Here is a 20,871-nt window from a genome sequence, read left to right as displayed (position 1 = left end):
GAACTAATGCTTTGATTCTTAAATACTACATACTAACTCCTTATTTCTTAAATCACAAATACTTCAACTTGCTGATATAGTTCATCTTCAAACAGCTAAAATAATGCATAAGACTAAAAATCAAAAAGCAATTAGCTAAAAATGTCATCCAATACTTCTCTACAAGAGAGGAGAAATATGATCTCAGGGAAGAAGTACATTTGAAACACTTCTATGCTAGGACTACGTTATGCTAGCCATAGCATTTCAGTATGTGGAATCAAACTATGGAATGGATTGAGTAAGGAAATCAAACAATGCACGATGAGCCAATTCAAGAAACAATACAAGCAGTTGATGTTTGCTAAATACAAGGATGAAGAGTCTTGAACCAGTCATGATGTGCTATATATATCACTATATTGACACTTACTATGGTAACCATTATGGCATTGGATGCTCATAATATCACCGAGTACTTCGGTACGAGGTACATTATTAAAAAAAAAAAAAAAAAAAAAAAACCCTTAAACTGTATTATGGAAAGCAGGAAGTGAACAAATGTAACAGTTAGTGATTGTAAAAGTACCAGATGGAGGGGTAGGATTTAATAAGCTTTGCTTCTTCCTACTCTTTTTGGACATGTGGAACTGGGAACTGATTATGGGATGCACTCAATTGGAATCTGATGCACGTTCAAATGAAATTAAACCATTACCATTAAATCATTCATGGCATGACATTCATCTTTGTTTAGTAAAAACCTTTGACTTGATTAGCATTTCTTTGGAGCAAAACGACCCTGATGACTCCCTGATTCGGAGTAGCCTGGACTCTGCGTAGCGTTATTATCATTAGGGTTGCAAGGGCACGCCATAATCACGCTTCCGTTAATTATGGGTCCAGAGAGCAACGAGAGGGAGATATCAAGAGTAATATATTTTGGTTACAACAATGAGGGGGACTAATGAGGGTGACTGAGGAAATGCCAATATAGTTTAGAGGAAGCTTATATACAGGAAGGAAGTTTACATACCATATTTTCTGGACTATAAGTCGCTCCGGAGTATAAGTCGCACAAGGCCAAAAATGCATAATTAAGTAGAAAAAAAACATACATAAGTCGCACTGGAGTATAAGTCGCATTTTTTGCAGGTCATTTCTTTTCCAAACTACTTGACTAAAACCGACATTACGTCCTCTTGGAAGGCAAGTTGTAACAATAAAAGAATAGAGAACAGGCTGAATAGGTGTAAGATATGCTAACACAATGCTTATTAAAAAATAAACATGAACACAAAAGGTGCCCAGTGTTTATAGAACATAAACAGTTTTTTATTCATAAGTCGCACTGGAGTATAAGTCGCATTTTTTGAGGGTACTGTATTTTCTGGACTATAAGTCGCTCCAGAGTATAAGTCGCACAAAGCCAAAAATGCATAATTAGGTACAAAAAATATATACATTAGTCGCACTGGAGTATAAGTCGCATTTTTTGCGGGTAATTTATTATATGACCGAAACAGACATTACGTCCTCTTGGAAGGCAAGTTGTAACAATAAAAGAATAGAGAACAGGCTGAATAGGTGTAAGATATGCTAACACAAGGCTTATTCAGCTACATAATAAATAAACATCAACACAAAAGGTGTCCAGTGTTTATGGAACATAAACAGTTATTTCATTTATAAGTCGCTCTGGAGTATAAGTCGCAGGAACAGCCAACCTATGAAAATACGGTATATATATACAATTTATGTATATGTATTTGTATTGAAAAATGAATCGTGTTGCTTAGGTCTGCACTGAAGGCCCAGGAACAAAATGCACGGCACGCCACTGATAAAAGTGTGAAAAATGTAATCATCCTATTTGTTGTAAATGTTCTGCTTATTTAGTGTGAGTGGGGGTGGAGCTCATGATGGCTCGTGATGGCTGATATATTGTCCGGTTTGTGACTGAGCCCTCCGTCTATAGTATTTTCCCCTCGGAGACGGTGAGTTAATTAAAGATGATCTCATGGATAATGACTCTTGACTAGGCCATTTTTCTGCATTATCCTGCAGCGTTTCTATACCTTTTTTTCTCCCGGCAGCTGCTGATTCCCCTGAATTGCTTGTTTCTCTTCTACCAAGGTCAAAACTAAAATGCAGCGCACCTCCTTTTGGATTTTTTTTCCCCTCTCTGACTTGTTTTATTGTATGTCTGACTATTCCGAAAATTGATTCATTCATTCATTTTCTACCGCTTTTTCCTCACAAGGGTCGCGGGGGTGCTGGAGCCTATCCCAGCTGTCTGAGAGGCGAGGCTGGTGGCCAGCCAATCACAGGGCACATATAGACAAACAACCATTCACACTCACATTCATAACTATGGACAATTTGGCGTGGCCAATTAACCTAACATGTTTTTGGAATGTGGGAGGAAACCGGAGTACCCGGAGAAAACCCACACATGCACGCGGAGAACATGCAAACTCCACACAGAGATGGCCGAGGGTGGAATTGAACCCTGGTCTCCTAGCTGTGAGGTCTGCGCGCGAACCACTTGGCCGCCGAGCCGCCCGACAACAATTATCTATTGTTATTCCCTCCATCTACTCACACATTTGTTTTTCTGCACCAACATTCTTTAAGCAGAAAAACCTTGGTTAGTGTCATTGATGACTCTAACCAAAACAGATGTAAAGTGAATCAGGTTTTCACATAAAAAAAAATAATGTGAACGTATAATTATGATGTTGTTGTGATTTTCGGAGTGTCAGTGAATGCAACTGGCTGTGGTTTAGAGACAATGAGGGAGCTGACAAGAGAGGTGTTTGTGAGTTGGAGACATACACATATCTGGTCCAATCCAATCCAATCCACTTTATTTATTTTTATACACTTTATATATATATTTTCAACACATTTTATAAACAGAGTTTCCAAAGTGCTGCACAGACTAGTAAAATAAAAAGTAAAAATAAAATACAATAAATTATGGTACAAATTGAATTTAATCCAAAACTAAAACATCATTTAAGAAATAAAATAGTAAAATAGATATTTAAAATATTAAAAACAAGAAGCAAAGTAATAAGTAGTTAAGTATATAAAAGGGCCATACCACTCACTCCGAGTTAAAAGCCAGAGAATAAAAATGGGTTTTAAGACGAGACTTAAAGCTTTCGATGTTGTTTCTGTTAGCATGTAGCATGTAAGGGCATTTAGATCAACAATACTATCTGCCCCAATGGCTGGACGGGACAAAAAAAAAAAAAAAAACTTTCGATGTTGGGGGCCTTTTTTTCTTGGGAGGGGAGAGAGTTCCATAGCTTGGGGCCAACCACAGAAAAGGCTCGGTCCCCCCTGGTCTTAAATCTCATCTTGGGCACCACAAGTTGGAGCTGGCCCTCGGACCTCAGTGACCACGCTGGAGAGTAAATTTGGATGAAGTCCGAGATGTATTTGGGGGCCAGCCCATTCAACGACTTAAAAACAAATAAAATCTTAAAATCAATCCTAAAGCGAACAGGCAACCAATGCAGGGAGCCCAGAATTTGGGTGTTTGGAATTTGAGTACATTCTTCCGGGAATGAACGATTGACGGTTTAATGCCTGAAAATTAATGATTCCACACTTGTGCTTTTTTTGTAATCCCAACACAGCACGAGAAGAGAACGTGGCCACTTTTCGTGGTTCTGAATACTTCTGCTACGACCTCTCCCAGAACCCAATCCAAAGCAGCAGTGATGAGATCACGCTCTCCTTCAAGACGTGGCAGCGCAACGGCCTTATACTTCACACGGGCAAGTCGGCCGACTATGTCAACTTGGCGCTGAAGGATGGCGCCGTTTCCCTTGTGATCAACCTGGGCTCCGGAGCCTTTGAAGCAATCGTTGAGCCTGTCAACGGAAAGTTCAACGACAATTCCTGGCATGATGTCAAAGTGACTCGCAACCTCCGTCAGGTAAGGCAATTTCCCGTGTGGACCAACACTAGAACCACGACTGGGGAGTTGAAAATTACGATTTAAGATGTGTTCAGAGCACAGAGCTGGGTGTTCAACGTCAGATCCCAAATTGTAATAATTGAATTTGTCTTACAAAATACTCAATTCATCTTAATTTGTTTCCATTTCATTTGTTTTTATGTACAACAAAGCATCGCTTCCTATAAGTTGATCTCTAACCTACTCCACCTTTTTGCAAAGCAATCAGGTACTGGGTACACCATGATCAACACACTCCATTGTCTGGTAGATATCAATCATGCCTTATTGTCGCTTTGGGGTGTTGTGCTGTGGATTCTTCCATCTGCTCTGTCTTTTACTTTGGAATGGAACTTTTTTTTTACAATGGTTTGTATTTCTCAAAATTGATCATGGAATTCTCTTTTCTCTTTGACCTCAGTAGAGCTCTGACCTTGATTTTCCGTGGCTATGTTTACATGGATAACATTTCCAACTTATTTACTTTATTGTAAACATTTGGATTGTAGAGTTAAATAAGTTGCTTTTAGATGATACGAAAAATTGTCCAACTGTCCAACTGTCCAACTGTCCGACTGTCCGACTGTCCAACTGTCCGACTGGATGGAGACTGTCATCTCCATCCAAAAGCTTAACTCTTGTTTCCCATCATTGCAAACACCAGCAAGTCAAATTGTCTAGTAACCATTCTTGGAAGCAAATATCGACAACCTCTAAGATTCATGAGCAGTATTACAATCCCTGAATTTCAGTACATATCGGAGTCTTCCTGTCTCAACCGTGACCGCAGATTGAGGCCAACCTTTGACAAATCATCAGCCGTGTACCTCGATTCAGGTGTTTCAGCCCAGAATCACTTCGTCCTGAACTGAGGAAGGCGTTTGTTGACTTGTCGATTCATGCTTCCATCATCTCGGGCCCCAGACAGGATCCTTTGTCCTTATCCGAAGCCGAAGACTACGTCTTTGTGCGACATTGGTCAGCATTTTGATAGCCTTCCTTTGTGCTCGCCTGCTGATCCCCAGACCTTTAGGAACTTTGTGGTGGAGCAGCTGACCACCCTACTGTTTCAACTTCCATCCCAGGTCTGAGTAATGCGGATTTTTACATTTAAAGGCCTCCCCAACGGGATCCTCCCAAACAATAGTCAGTTCTGTAAGAAAGCTGCTCTGACAGGACCTTCCCCTGATCTGGTCATACTTGTCCAAGTCTACATCTCCTTGTTCCTGGTTCCCTTAACTCCTGTTAACTCCCCATCATCCCAAATATCAAGTAATTCAATTCGGATTTATGGTATTACTATAGTATTAGCATACCTACAATAGCTGATGATTATATTTTGGTTAGGATATTATGAACATGGTTTTCAAAGTTTTGATTATTACTGACCAAGTATTGCCTTTGTAGAGTTAGTACTGGAATATTGATGTCCATGTAAACATAAAGACATACTAGGAGTTTTTCCTTCAGCTGAAGCTTCTGTTTGTTTTTGGTGAGATGACTGTGTAACCGGTTCAGGTCATACCAAGTATTGGAGTAAGATTGGATGTATCCTTTATATCATCTTCGTTCACGTTCTCGTTGGTGAGGTATAGCCCACACTGCAGGGATATCATCTTTCCATAAATACAGCATTTTGGAATTTACCACAAAAATATCCTCATTACTGACTAATTATTACCAATGCAACTGCAGGGTTGAGTCTCTGCTGTTTGCAGACGATCTGGTAATGCTGGCTTCATTAGGTCTTGATCTTCAGTTCTCACTGGATCGGTTCGCAGCCAAGTGCGAAGCTGTGATGGGCATCGGTACCCTCCAAGTGAGGGTCCATGGCTCATGCCCGGAAAAATGTGGACTGTGGGGTCTTGTTCTCCACGGAGAAAAGATCAGAACGCAAAATCGGGCAGTGATGCGGACTTAGTCCGTTCTTGTGGAGACGCAGCTGAAATCAAAGGCAAAAATTTCATGTTATGAGTTTTGGGTATTGACCGTAGCTTTTTTACATTTTTAATAATACCCTGCAGAGTGGGTCTTTCATCCTGCGTGACCTTTACGCTTGCATCCATTTTTTAAATACCGTATTTTCCGGACTGGAAGTGGCACTTTTTTCATAGGTTGGCTGTTCCTGCGACTTATACTCCAGAGCGACTTATAAATGAAAAAAGTGTTTATGTTCCATAAACACTGGACACCTTTTGTGTTCATGTTTATTTTTTGTGTAGCTGAATAAGCATTGTGTTAGCATATCTTACACCTATTCAGCCTGTTCTCTATTCTTTTATTGTTAGAACTTGCCTTCCAAGAGGACGTAATGTCTGTTTTGGTCAAATAAATTACCCGCAAAAAATGCGACTTATACTTATACTTAAGTGTGACTTATGTATGTTTTTTTCTACCTAATTATGCATTTTTGGCCTTGTCCGACTTATACTCCGGAGCGACTTATAGTCCAGAAAATACGGTAATGATATTTATTTTTATTTTGGATTGTACTCACAGTGTGGAAAATAAGTGTTTGAGTTCCTGCTGATTCGGATTCTCTTTCTGTTACAGTAGACGTACCCTAAAAATGAGGTACTTTTCATGTTGTTGTAAGGGGGGGGCAAACCCACAAAATCAGCAGGCGATGCCCATTTTCCCCGCTGTACATACAGGAAAAAAATGTAGTGATGAAAAAATGTGTTTCCATAACTAAAGACTAAAGACCTACTAAGTCTTTCTCTCTGTGGTGAACGTATCGACCTATCTCGTCTTTCACCACTTTGTCAGGTGACCATATCGGTGGACGGGATTTTGACCACCACGGGTTACACCCAGGAGGACTACACCATGCTGGGCTCAGATGACTTCTTCTATGTCGGCGGAAGCCCCAGCACGGCCGATCTGCCCGGATCTCCTGTCAGCAACAACTTCATGGGCTGCCTCAAAGAGGTGAGATGTTTTATTGATGATAGTCGTGAACCGTTTGCGTTATTGAAGTCATCGGCTAAGAGGTCCGGTGCTATCTGGGTTTTACTGGAATACAAGGTACTGCGCCACAGCAGCCCCTTGGAGTTGAGGCAAAGCAGACGTTGTTTTTATCACCTGTGGGATAGAAGTTCTTCTTCAGAAGAAGAAATCATTTATTGCACATTTGGATGTTTTCGTGTTTGCACGTATTTGTTGCATTTTTGCAAACAACCTTTAATGGAACAACGGTCAGCAGAGAAGGCCTTCCTGGCCCCCGACTCCCTGTCGGAGTACATCCTGTCATAATAGTGTCAGCGTAGACTCTCAATCATCCAGGTCATGGTTGGATCAAGGCGACCGAACTCTTCTTGTTGGTTGAAGACGACCAAGACACCTTGTTGGGGCCACCCCCAGGGGACACACTCACCAGGACCATATAAACAAAGGAGAGTCCTGTTCCCTTGATTCAACCGTTCGTAATACCACGATGAAAACTTTTGAAGGTCACTCCTCAGCATCTCAATAGATTTCGGGTCAGGACTTGGACTAGGCCGCTCCAAAGTCTTCATTTGGTGGACTTGCTGGTGTGTTTTGATCTTTTGGTTTCAGCTTGAGGTCACCAACAGATGGCCGGACATTTTTGGTAGACATCAGAATCCCTGCTTATATTTATCACAGCAAGTCTTCCAGGTCCTGAAGCAGATGCTAGCTCCAGACCGTCATACTACCACCACCAAATTTTAACCAAATGTTCTTTTTCCGAAATGCAGTGTTAGTTTTAGTCCGGATGTAATGGGACCCACACCTTCCAGAAAGTCCAGCTTTTGTCTGGTCAGACCACAGAGTATTTTCCCAGAGGTCTTAGGGATCCTCAAGATGTTTTCTGGCAAAATGGAGACGAGTCGTAATGTTGTTTTTAGTTCAGCAGTGGTTTTGGTCTTGGAACCTTTTGCCCAGCGTCTGTCTTATGGTGGAGTCATGAACACTGACCTTAACTGAGGCAAGTGAGGCATGCAGTTCTTCGGATGTTGATGAGGGGTCTTTTGTGACCTCTGGGATCAGTCGTCACTTCACTCTTAGGCTCATTTGGGTTGGCAGGGAACTTCTGGGAACCATCCCAGAAGTCGGTAATAGTAATACAGTAAACCTCGGATATATCGGATTCAATTGTTCCCACTGGTTTTGTCCGATATAAGCGAAATCCGTTATATGCGTATATCGGAAAATGTCCGTTTTACGCATATATCGGATTTATATCCGGTATATGCGTAAATTGGATTTTATCCGTTATAAAAAGGCACTTCCTTGACTATGTTTCCAATGTACCTGGACGCGCAGGCAACGCTGCAAACGCTGCAAATGACGTCGTATAGCGGCCTGTCACGATTCGGCGAATCGGAGCGCCACGATGCGGCCATCCGATATATGCGAGGGAAATTTAATGGAAATGCATTGGAACGGGACTGGAGATTTTGTCCGAAATAGGCGAAATCCGTTATAAAAAATCCGATATATGCAATGAATTTTTATTGGAAATGCATTACAGAAAAATCGGTTCTTTTTTATCTGTCCGTTGTGAGCGAATTTCCGATATATCCGAGTCCGATATATCCGAGGTTTACTGTAATAACAATAATAATGGTGATAAAGATAAAGATTATAACAATAATGATAATAATGATAATAACAATAATAATATTACTTTGATAATAATAACAGTTGAAAACAAGACTGTAGCATGAACATGATTATGTCTTGCAAAAATGATTTCTAAGCATTTCTAAGCTTTTGCTTCTGCCTACTACCTTTTGGGCTTGTGATCAGATAGTTGAATACAAATGTAAATAATGGAAAGTTATATTTTCATTGATGTAAGAAATGCACTGTAATGTTTCATATATTTGCCCAAATTAAAAACAAACAAAAAAAAAAAAACATAGCATAGCTGCAGTAGCCCGGTAGCCAGCTGGAAACAGGAAATGAACATATGGCTTCATTTAATTAAGAATCAAAGCATTCGTTCATGTAAAGTTGTCTGGTAAGAATTTGAAATCGTAACATCAGAGGCTTGGCTTTGCGCTTATTTTGCCGACATCGGTTTGCAGGGCGTGCGCTGCAAGGGTGCCCTCATCGCCGAAACACAAAAACACAAAAACCCGCTCAGACAGAAATATGCTGCTCCCGCAAGCTCGTGATGTCATATCTAAAACTTGAATGGAGTCGGTCGCTGCAGCATGGTGGCAGCAGGGAACTGGCTTTCTGTGACACACTTCCATGACAACACACACACACACACACACACATACTGAGTGCGAACGGTATCATATGGGCTGCAGGGAGAGTGAGGAAGTAGCGCAGTAGCCATTTAATCCCCCTCTGGCCTACTTCCTGCTCTGTGCTGTGCTTGGCAGGTTTGCCGTTGCCTGTATCGGCCGCTCCGTGCAGGCAGTCTCAAATACAACAATAATAACTCAGAGACATATTCATATGTTTATGGAAGCACAGATTCATTTTGTCTTTGGTTAAGTGTTAAACTCTGGAACCACTTTATGGAAATACTGACCACTCCGGGATTGTCGTCATCAGATATTAATTGTGGTGCTTTCGTCATCGTCGCTACATCGAGGTTCAAGCAGGTTCCTTTTTTTCCAAAAATAATGAGTACATTACTGTTTGGTGGTACACTGTGGACTATTATTACAGTAAAGTCTCGTTATATCGATATTCTCGGGAGTCGGAAAAAATATCGACATAACCGATCCTGCGCCGAACTGCATTAAAAGTGGGCGATAAATGGGGGATCTTTGATATGGCATGTCATTTTCTCCTTGAGTTCATGGATTGCGTATCTAGCATGCCTTTGTACTGTAGTGAAGTGAAAAATAAACTTATGCATTAAATAAAAACGTCTTTACACTTTTTTAATGACTATTTCTTTTTCTAAAATTCAACCAATGCAAAATCCTCACGCTTCAGCAGACAAAACCATAAACATTGTTGCAAAAAATGATTGCATTCATATACATAACACAATTCGGTTCATGTCAGATGGGTCACATTTTTTTTCAACATTTATTATTTTCATAACGCACTCTTGCAATAGTGACTCTGAGTAAATATTCAATAATGCACTCGACATTGTTCTATACACACGAGAGAATGTACATATGAAAAACTGTGATTATTGCAAGCGATAAAAAGATATCTGAATACAACACAATTAAATACATGTATGGAATAATTCAATTGTTCGTGCAGATTTTATCTCTAAAACGCTTCACGAGCTTCACAACTCCAATTTATACCTGCTTTCATTCCTTTTGATGTTTACTAGTATTGTAGATTTACTTATCAAATTAATCTTTAAGATACAAGTGTATTGATTTATTTCAAACAACAAGAGATTGCTTCTTTGATCAAGCAATACCGTAAGTTTACTTTCATAATTTATCAGTAAAGCTAGTGCCAAGAATATTGAACACATCTGAAAACACTAAGTCTATTCACTGAATCTTCCCTCTAAATTATACAAATATTTACTCCTTTACTTCAAAAGATTGTTTAATACTTACCTCATATTAATTACCTGTAATCCTCTAATTACCGTCCGTCGGAAAAGCCGAAACGGTGTTAGCCGAAAATCAAACAATACGCCGTTTACAGATTTCGCTAATGGTGGTATTGAAATCCTTAAGCAAATATTGATTCAGCTTTAAGCTGCTTTTGTATCGATATAAGCAGACCAAATTGGCTGGCGGGAGATGAAAAGGGCATCGTAGTAACCGGATTATCGTACTAACCGGAACTAATTATATCATAAAAAACTAGAAATTTGCCGGGAAATGAAAATAGTATCGTAATAAGCAGTACTTTGATATAACCGATATCGATATAACGAGACTTTACTGTAGTCCAAAAATATTGAAAGATGTAGCATTCTGGCCACTAGATGTCAGTAATGTTACATTGATGAGACTTGACTTTACATTGGAGTCAGCCGTGGCATATCCGACATGGTCAAATGAAAAAAAAAATATTCTCCCATTCTGTGTGGAAGTGGTAAATTTGAAACCCTTTCTTTAAGTTTAGAATAAACTTGCTTCACAGTGTATTACCCACAAAGCATTGCAAACACGAGCTTAACTATCCAGCAATTCTTAAAGTGAAATTATTATTTATTCTATTGAGTTGTTATATTAATGGTGTGAGTTTGACTGTAACACATGCATCAAATTAACTTCAGGTATTATTGGTAATGGTTTAATTTCACTTGAACATGCATCAGATTCCAATTGAGTGCATCCCATAATCAGTTCCCAGTTCCACATGTCCAAAAGGAGTAGGAAGAAGCAAAGCTTATTAAATCCTACCCCTCCAACTGGTACTTTTATAATCAGTAACTGTTACATTTGTTCACTTCCTGCTTTCCATAATACAGTTTAAGGTTTTTTATTTTTATTTTTATTTTTATTTTTATTTTTATTTTTATTTTTATTTTTATTTTTATTTTTATTTTTATTTTCATTTTTATTTTTATTTTCATTTTTATTTTTATTTTTATTTTTATTTTTATTTTTATTTTCATTTTCATTTTCATTTTCATTTTCATTTTTATTTTTATTTTTATTTTTATTTTTATTTTTATTTTTTTAATAATGCACCTTGTACCTAATAGGTAAGGGTATGATTCGAAACCACGTGCACACAGTTGTAGTATGCTATACGAAATGAAAGCAATTAATTTAGCAATTATGAAATATCATCCCTTCGGGTTTGATACCCTCTCCTTTCACGTATGACAGTACTCCCCTTCCACAGTTTCACGTGTTCACCAGTAACCAGCTAGCCTTTCTTCTCTCCAACACCCTCTTATCCTGCACTCCCACCATTATGGGGCTAATTTGCTTGCTAGCATTGCTCTTGTCCTCGCCATCTAGAGTGGCATTATCGAAAAATGTTTTGTTACCATGGCACCAAATACTGGTTGCCCCGGGTAGCCCATGCGGCGGCTGGCTGGCTGACTGGCTGGCTGGCCTGTGATTGTTATGCCTTTCATAGGCCAGCAATTACAGAGAAAGCCTACATCTCAGAGCCTACAAAATGCATAATGGCCTACAATAACGCATAATTGCTGTAATTGTCACCACCCCCCCCCCCCCCTCCACCCCCCCAGCACCCTCTATCTGCCTCTCACATGGAGTCCTCTTCCTGCATCAGTAGATAGTGGAACACAAAGGACTGCACCCTGAAGAAGAAAAAAAACACCCACTGCTGTTCTCACATCCATCCGTCATATTGCTTTACTCCCCTACTTCAATTTGCATGTACTACATACATGTACTACGTGTACTCTATATATCTACTTCCTGCAATATATTCATACCCGGGGGGCAAAGTGCAGCACACGGGCCATTTGCGGCCTGCTGATGTTTCTTTATTGGCCCTCGCCACATTCTTTAAAAAATGTATAATTTAATACGACAATTTAAAAAAACAGCAAAAAAATTAAAAAAAAATGTAATTTAATAAGAATAAAGTCAAAATATATATTTTTTGAAAAGTTGCAGTCTAAGAAGATGAAGTCATAATTTTATGAAAATAACAATGCAATATTATATGAAGAAAATAAGGTAATATTAAAAGCATAAATGTTGAAATATTAAAATTAAAGTCATTAATTAACAGTATGAGAAACAAAACAACAGCTTTGTAATTTAAGTTGGGGTTCTAATGTTCTACGTTCTAATTATGTTATGTTATGAGAATGAAGTCCAAATATTATGGAACCAAGTTATTATTACAAGGAGAAAATTTATAAGAAGAAATTCAACAAAAATTCAACAAAACAACAAAACAGCTGTACTTATACAAGACAAATGTCATAATATGAAGAGAAAATATATAATGAAAAAAGTTATAAGAATAAACTCGGAAGAAAAATAATGTTATTTCAGGAGCATCAAGTTGAAATATTAAATACATTAAATTTGGAGATGTATTATGAGAAAGAATACAAAGTTGTAATTTTGGGAACATGAGCTTTGGGAAAAGTTATATTATGGGAATAAAGTGGGGGGACAAAAGGAGGAAAGGTCAAATTTCATAGTTTTCACTGATATCACAAAGATAAGATGCAGTTTTTTTCTTGAAATATTACAATATAACTTCTTAGCTGAATATCAATATTGCATCATTTCGGTTACGTGGCCCTCTGTGGAAATAGTTTGGATATTATATTGCACTGATTAAGTAAGTTATCAGGTTACAGTAAATTAAACTGGAAATACATTTAATGGACTTTATTGTGACATAATAATAATAATAATAATAATAATAATAATAATAATAATAATAATAATAATAATAATAATAATAATAATAATAATAATAATAATAATAATAATAATAATAATAATAATAATAACAATAATAATAATAATAATAATAATAATAATACATGTGAGAATGGAATTGAACGAGTCGTGACCTCCAAATGTTACGAGTCGTCACTCATACCGCTCGGCACACTAACTGGTGTCCATTTACCATATTGGGGGGGGGAGGGAGGGTTGGTTTGTGGACCTGCTGCCGGGTCAGCAGGAGCAGATGGTTCTCCACCAGGCCTGTGGGAGAGTGGGAGGAAGATCCTGAAGCCGAATAGCATAGGCGAGTTCAGCTAGCCAAAATACTAAACATCTAAAATATGACCTGATCGTGAAAGGAATAAAAATCATATAATATTTCTGCTAACGATAAAAACGCTGGTACCATAATAGATCATCTTAGATCAGCACAAAACATTTTCAATTTTTGTAAGATTGAGGCGGAGCGCTAACCCTCGTGTTGGCTATGCTGTATTTTACGGTTTCGGTCCCTAGTAAAATTTCTCACGAGGACAGGATTCTGAGCGACTGAACCAGTGTGGAATGGATGCCACTTTGGGGTGGCCCTGGTATCTGGTCCCTGGTGAGGTGCTCTGGGGTTGTCCAGCCGAAAGGAGGCCCCCGGCAAACCTTGGGCACTCCGGCCTGGGAACGCTTGGGTGAAGATTGGGGGCCGGAGACCCGGAGACCGTCCGGTCTGGGCTTTCCTACTGAGACTACTGGCCCTGCCACTCGGAGGGAGATGGTGGAAGAAAATGGGATTTACCAGTCATAGCGGAATTCCCGATGTAATCCTTCCTGACTGGCGGAGGTGGGGCGTAAAACACAAAATGACATAACGGATATGACAATGTCACGTAATCACAGTGTCACGAGGAATGCTGTTACAGTCAGTAGTGGTAGTTGCCGTCAGCAAGAGCATTACCCTGGGGGGGGGGGGGGGGGGGGGGGTTCACATGTAAAATTAGAAGAAAGCGTTGGCGATGCCCAACCTCACGGGATTCCCCTTTTCCATGATGTGGCAGGACTCGTGTCATCCCGGATGGAAAAGAATCATATGTCAATACATATGAATCATATCCACAGTCTCGTAGATAAATGCTTCTGGGGGGGGGGGGCACGACCTGTCCTGAAGCCAACGTGACTCATATCCGGTTTGCCGAATGCAGGTCCCAGGTACCTTCAAGTAGGACCTCAATGCCAACAACTGCTATGATCCCTGCCTGTTACCAATGCAGATGATTGACTAATTGGTGGTTAGTATTATTAGTATTAGTGGTTAGTATGGTTAGTTAGTATGGTTAGTATTACATCACCACAGCACCTTTGGTATGAACCAATATTGGGGACATTTTTGCATGTTTTCCTGCAAGTCCCATCGTAAACTGCATCAAAAGAATCCCATAACATTTATTTATTTATTGCAACAAGGCTTTTTTGACTTTGTCAGGAAACTCTATTTCAACAAAATAAAACCCAAAAAATAATTTTTACTACATTTTAAAATGGTCTGGTTGAAATTATGACCACTGTATTGTTAGGGTGGGTTTGGACCCGGTTCTAATAATATGACTATAAAGCAATATTTTGAGCCCCAACTGAAGTCATAAGTGTCCAATTAGCCAACACAATGACAACCAGCTCCTCTTCTCATCATGGAAGCTTCAGGGGATTCTCATTTTGACCGCTTTTCCAGTATACCAGCAGAAAAACAAGGTCCACACATGTGAGGGGAATTCACTCATTTGATTGGCTGATTTCACATTTACAATTTGGATCATGGAAAGAATGGCAAGAAGTACAGTGAACCAAGATCTGGACCTGTTCTGATTTTTCATTTCACTTTATACTAAAGTTCTGTTGCTGAAAACAATCACTTTTTCTACCTTTTCTTGACATGAATATATATGGGTCAAAATTCACCCCAACACCATACATGTTTCTTTAGTGATTCATACTAAAATGAGTAAAATAAATAACTATATCCCTCAGTAATAGCCAGGTAACAAAAGAACCTTCAATTTATGAATATGATTCTTTTGAGGTTCATTTTTGGAAATAGAAATGGAGGGGTATAGTGACAAAAAAAGGCCTACATGGCCACACCAAAAGTATTAAAAGCAACATTTTCATGGATAAGGAAGCCTAAGAAGGTAACCAAGACATGAGAAGCAAATTTGATGGTAACTTATTGTTTTTAGTGTATTTTATAGCTGATTTAATACATAATATGGGTCAAAACCGACCCGTTAACATAAGAGATGATACCAGAAAGCTAACACAAGAGGAAGGTTAAGGAAATAACTGATGGGTCACACCGAGGGTCCCATATGGGAACATATGACAGCAAAGCTATAGTGGCTGCAGATCATGATGCCTCCACTATGATGGCTGCTCTGAGGTAAACAAAGGACGCCACCTTGTGGGTAATTCTGGAAAAACACCCTCGACATGACCAAACCGTGACTAATTACATGCTCCTCACCATTGTGACATATTTCATCTGCAGATACTGAACATATATTTTCATGAAAGTACTTACAGATGTGGATAAAGTTGTTGGCACACCTTTACAGATTAAAAGAAAGAAAAAAAAACATTTGTTCACAGAAATATGAAACAAAAACATCCAAAATGCATATTACAAGCTACAAACCTTCTCGGAGACAAATCTGGGGCTCTTTGGTAGGTCACTTCAGTTCTTGTAAGACCACCAAGGCGTTCTGGAACCAAATGTGTGGCCTGGTGTCAGAAGGCTCGGTCATAGTCGCAGGTCATGGTTCCTGCCTCCTGCCTCAGGTCATCCATTAGTCCCACTTGGGAAAAGTCAAGTGGGCAGAAGCAGCACCCCTCAATCAGTATCAGTACAGACCACTGGGACCACGGGGGGCCATGTAGGTTTGGATTTAGTTCTCCCTTAATAATAAAATTACATTAAAAAAATCATCATTTTGTGTTAAAGTTGTCTTAACAAAAAATGTGACAAAAAAAAAGAAATCAGGAAGAGGACAAACACTTTTTCACACCACTGTGGATGACTTGGGGGGGGGGGGGGGGGGGGGGGTCATAAGTATGAGCGAGGAAAGGTAGGGAGTCTTCCAGAAGAGGCATAAATAAGGAAGGAAACGAAAGCCAGATAAGTCCTGATAAAAGATGAAATTAATGAATTGATAAAACCGATGTTGCTACAATTACAAAATCCTATATACACCCCCCCCCCCCCCCATCTTTCAATTTAAGGGACGCTCCTCAACTCATCCATGAAGTTCCTGCAACCGCTAATCCTCTTCATTTTATTTATCTTACATAATGACTCTGAACGTATAGCTGAACTTATAGCTGAACTTATAGCTGAACGTATAGCTGAATGTATAGCTGAATGTATAGCTGAACGTATAGCTGAACTTATAGCTGAACTTATAGTTGAACGTATAGCTGAACTTATAGTTGAACGTATAGCTGAACTTATAGCTGAACGTACAGCTGAACTTATAGTTGAACGTATAGCTGAACTTATAGCTGAATATATAGCTGAACGTATAGCTGAACATATAGCTGAACGTACAGCTGAACTTATAGTTGAACGTATAGCTGAACTTATAGTTGAACGCATAGCTGAACGTATAGCTGAACTTATAGCTGAACTTATAGTTGAACATATAGCTGAACTTATAGCTAAACTTATAGTTGAACGTATAGCTGAACATATAGTTGAACATATAGTTGAACCTATAGATGAACTTATAGTTGAACGTATAGCTGAACTTATAGTTGAACGTATAGCTGAACATATAGCTGAACTTATAGCTGAATATATAGCTGAACGTATAGCTGAACATATAGCTGAACGTACAGCTGAACTTATAGCTGAATATAGAGCTGAACGTATAGCTGAACTTATAGTTGAACGTGTAGTTGAGCATATAGCTGAATATATAGCTGAACGTATAACTGAACGTATAGCTGAAGGTAATAATTACCCGCTGCATCTGTTTTATTCATTCTGTACCATCATATTGTTGTCATGTAATTCTGTCTTTACTATGTTTAGGATGAAATGTATATAAGTACATGTAAATGTAAGCTGCCTCCTGGTTGTCACGGTTCCTTTCAAATTAGACAAATAGGACAAGGTCACGTCGATGATAAACTGTGAAAAGACCTCGGCAACCGGCTGATGGCAGATTACAGGGTGTAAGTCTCCATGGAGTCTGTATCTTCTCCATTCACGTGTGTTCTGGAGATAAGTGTGGAGGGGAATAATAATAGGGCCCGGGTGAAGCCTTCGTTCTGGGCTTGAGCTTCCACGCAGATGCGGGGCCTATATATTGACAAAAGTACCTGCCTAGAAAAGGGGCCTAGGTATTTGAAAAAGGACCTGCCTAGGAAAGGGGCCTATATTTTGACAAAAAAACCTGCCTAGAAAAGGGGCCTATATATTGACAAAAGAACCTGCCTAAAAAAGTGGCCTAGGTATTTGCAAAAGAACCTGCCCAGAAAAGGGGCCTATATATTGACAAAATAACCTGCCTAGAAAAGGGGCCCAGGTATTTGTAAAAGACCTGCCTAGAAAAGGGGCCTATATTTTGACAAAAAAACCTGCCTATAAAAGGGGCCTATATATTGACAAAAGTACCAGCCTACAAAAGGGGCCTAGGTATTTGCAAAAGAACCTGCCTAGAAAAGGGGCCTATATATTGACAAAAGAACCTGCCTAGAAAAGGGGCCTATATATTGACAAAAGAACCTGCCGAGAAAAGGGGCCTATATATTGACAAAAGACCTGCCTAGAAAAGGGTCCTTTATATTGACAAAAGTACTAGCCTAAAAAAGGAGCCTAGGTATTGACAAAAGTACCTGCCTAGAAAAGGGGCCTAGATATTGACAAAAGGACCTGCCTAGAAAAGGGGCCTATATTTTGACAAATGAACCTGCCTAGAAAAGGGGCCGATATTTTGACAAAAGACCTGCCTAGAAAAGGGGCCTAGATATTTACAAAAGCACCTGTCTAGAAAAGGGGCCTATATATTGACAAAAGGACCTGCCTAAAAAAGGGGCTGATATTTTGACTAAAGACCCGCCTAGAAAGGGGGCCTATATTTTGACAAAAGTACCTGCCTAGAAAAGGGGCCTATATTTTGACAAAAGAACCTGCCTAGAAAAGGGGCCTATATATTGACAAAAGAACCTGCCTAGAAAAGGGGCCTATATATTGACAAAAGGACCTGCCTAAAAAAGGGGCCTATATTTTGACAGAAGAACCTGCCTAGAAAAGGGGCCTAGATATTGACAAAAATACCTGCCTAGAAAAGGGGCCTATATTTTGACAAAAGACCCTGCCTAGAAAAGGGGTCTAGGTACTGACAAAAGACCCTGCCTAGAAAAGGGGCCTAGATATTGACAAAAGAACCTGCCTAGAAAAGGGGCCTAGGTATTTGAAAAAGACCCTGCCTAGAAAAGGGGCCTATATTTTGGCAAAAGAACCTGCCGAGAAAAGGGGCCTATATTTTGACAAAAGACCCTGCCTAGAAAAGGGGTCTAGGTACTGGCAAAAGACCCTGCCTAGAAAATGGGCCTAGATATTGACAAAAGTACCAGCCTAAAAAAGTGGCCTGGGTATTTGCAAAAGAACCTGCCTAGAAAAGGGGCCAAGGTACTGACAAAAGACCCTGCCTAGAAAAGGGGCCTATGTATTGACAAAAGGACCTGCCTAGAAAAGGGACCTAGGTATTTGTAAAAGTACCTGTCTAGAAAAGGGACCTATGTACTGACAAAAGGACCTGCCTAAAAAAGGGGCCTATATGTTGACAAAAGACCTGCCTAAAAAAGGGGCCCAGGTATTTGTAAAAGAACCTGCCTAGAAAAGGGGCCTATATTTTGACAAAAAAACCTGCCTATAAAAGGGGCCTATATTTTGACAAAAGAACCTGCCTAAAAAAGGGGCCTAGGTATTTGAAAAAGGACCTGCCTAGGAAAGGGGCCTATATTTTGACAAAAGACCCTGCCTAGAAAAAGGGCCTATATATTGACAAAATGACCTGCCTAAAAAAGGGGCCTAGGTATTGACAAAAGGACCTGCCGAGAAAAGGGGCCTATATATTGACAAAAGACCTGCGTAGAAAAGGTGCCTAGATATCTACAAAAGAACCTGCCTAGAAAAGGGGCCGATATTTTGACAAAAGACCCACCTAGAAAAGGGGCCTAGGTACTGACAAAAGACCCTGTCTAGAAAAGGGGCCTATATTTTGACAAAAGACCCTGCCTAGAAAAGGGGCCTATATTTTGACAAAAGACCCTGTCTAGAAAAGGTTTAGCTGTTTGTTGTTGTCTAGAGGCAACATCCACCACTATTAGAAATTCCTGTACATTCAAGTCTAAATTTTTTATGGATTTGATCTTATTGGAAAAGTTTTCGTAGTGCTTGACCGAGAAACCCTTGGCCGATTGGGGGCCCCCAAGTGACTGCGAGGCCCTAGGACGCCATATAGGGAGAGGGTGACATTGATCGATGCAAGGAGGGAGTTGATAGTGGAAGTATGTAACAAACCAAGAAGAGAGAAGGGAAGAGAAGCCAATTTCCCAGGTAGGTCCCATGAAGCCGCCTGGAGGGATGAGTTTATTTAGTGTCAGGTCCGCTGGTGGTTATTGATAATCTCATCCCCCCACTCGCTCAGCGGGACGGTACCTGGGGCACACAGAGTAAAAAGGATATACATATAAAAGTGAGAAATGGAGGAGGACGGCGTGTGTTTGTGGGCGACTGTGGCCAAAATCCAGCCAGACAGAGCGTATTACTGCCCAGAGAATTAGGGCAGGGGGGTTGGCGCGGGGGGGGCTTCAATTTTCCACTTGAGCAGATTTCAATTTGCACACACGTCCCCCCCTCCATGTCTCCATCCTATGATTATTATTGACAGCGTTTAGGACGGCTGTGATAAGAGATTGGCCCCTTCATTTTTCCTCTTTTGTTTTCCTGCATGGACACGTGCTCGAACACGAGACTATCCCATTCCCACTTGAGACGAACACACTTCCTGTTCCTGTTCATCCCTTTGAGATCAAATCGAACCATAGTCTCCATGTACCGTCACACCCCTACCAAAGGTATCAAAATGGACCCTGCGACCTTCAGAGCATTCATTCCCAAAATGGGCGGGGTCGAGCAGCACTAGTTTTATTGGTTGTCATGACAATGGCAATGACATTAGGTTTCAGTCACACATGAGATTTTAGAAGGTTTTAGAGAATGCCATAACTTTACATCAACCCTGGCCGACTGTATGGCCAAACGGTAAGGGCTCCATGGCCTCCAGGGGGCGCCAGAAAAGGACAAAATTGCCGTCAATGTAATTCTATCATTCATTCATTTTCTACCGCTTTTCCTCACAAGGGTCGCGGGGGTGCTGGAGCCTATCCCAGCTGTCTTCGGGCGAGAGGCGGGGTACACCCTGGACTGGCGGCCAGCCAATCACAGGGCACATATAGACAAACAACCATTCACACTCACATTCATACCTATGGACAATTTGGAGTGGCTAATTAACCTAGCATGTTTTTGGAATGTGGGAGGAAACCGGAGTACCCGGA

At 40.1% G+C, this 20,871-nt stretch overlaps 1 protein-coding gene across 14 annotated transcripts in view; it reads left to right on the top strand.

Moving 5' to 3' along the window:
* nrxn3a (neurexin 3a) overlaps window positions 1-20,871 on the top strand; it is a 134,304-nt gene that overhangs the window by 45,971 nt on the left and 67,462 nt on the right. For all 14 annotated transcript variants that reach the window (XR_009130343.1, XR_009130341.1, XR_009130342.1 and 11 more), the window contains exons 6-7: window positions 3,630-3,931; window positions 6,722-6,883. Coding sequence is in view for 10 of the 14 variants with exons in the window: in XM_058077788.1 (XP_057933771.1) it covers window positions 3,630-3,931; window positions 6,722-6,883 (464 nt within the window). In the remaining 4 variants the exon portion in view is untranslated. The remainder of the gene's footprint in view (window positions 1-3,629; window positions 3,932-6,721; window positions 6,884-20,871) is intronic.

Source organism: Doryrhamphus excisus, chromosome 7 (genome assembly GCF_030265055.1).
Source record: "Doryrhamphus excisus isolate RoL2022-K1 chromosome 7, RoL_Dexc_1.0, whole genome shotgun sequence".
In the NCBI taxonomy this organism is placed as follows: Eukaryota; Metazoa; Chordata; class Actinopteri; order Syngnathiformes; family Syngnathidae; genus Doryrhamphus; species Doryrhamphus excisus.
Note: the sequence above shows the minus strand (reverse complement) of the source record. Positions and strands in the feature narration are given on the sequence as shown.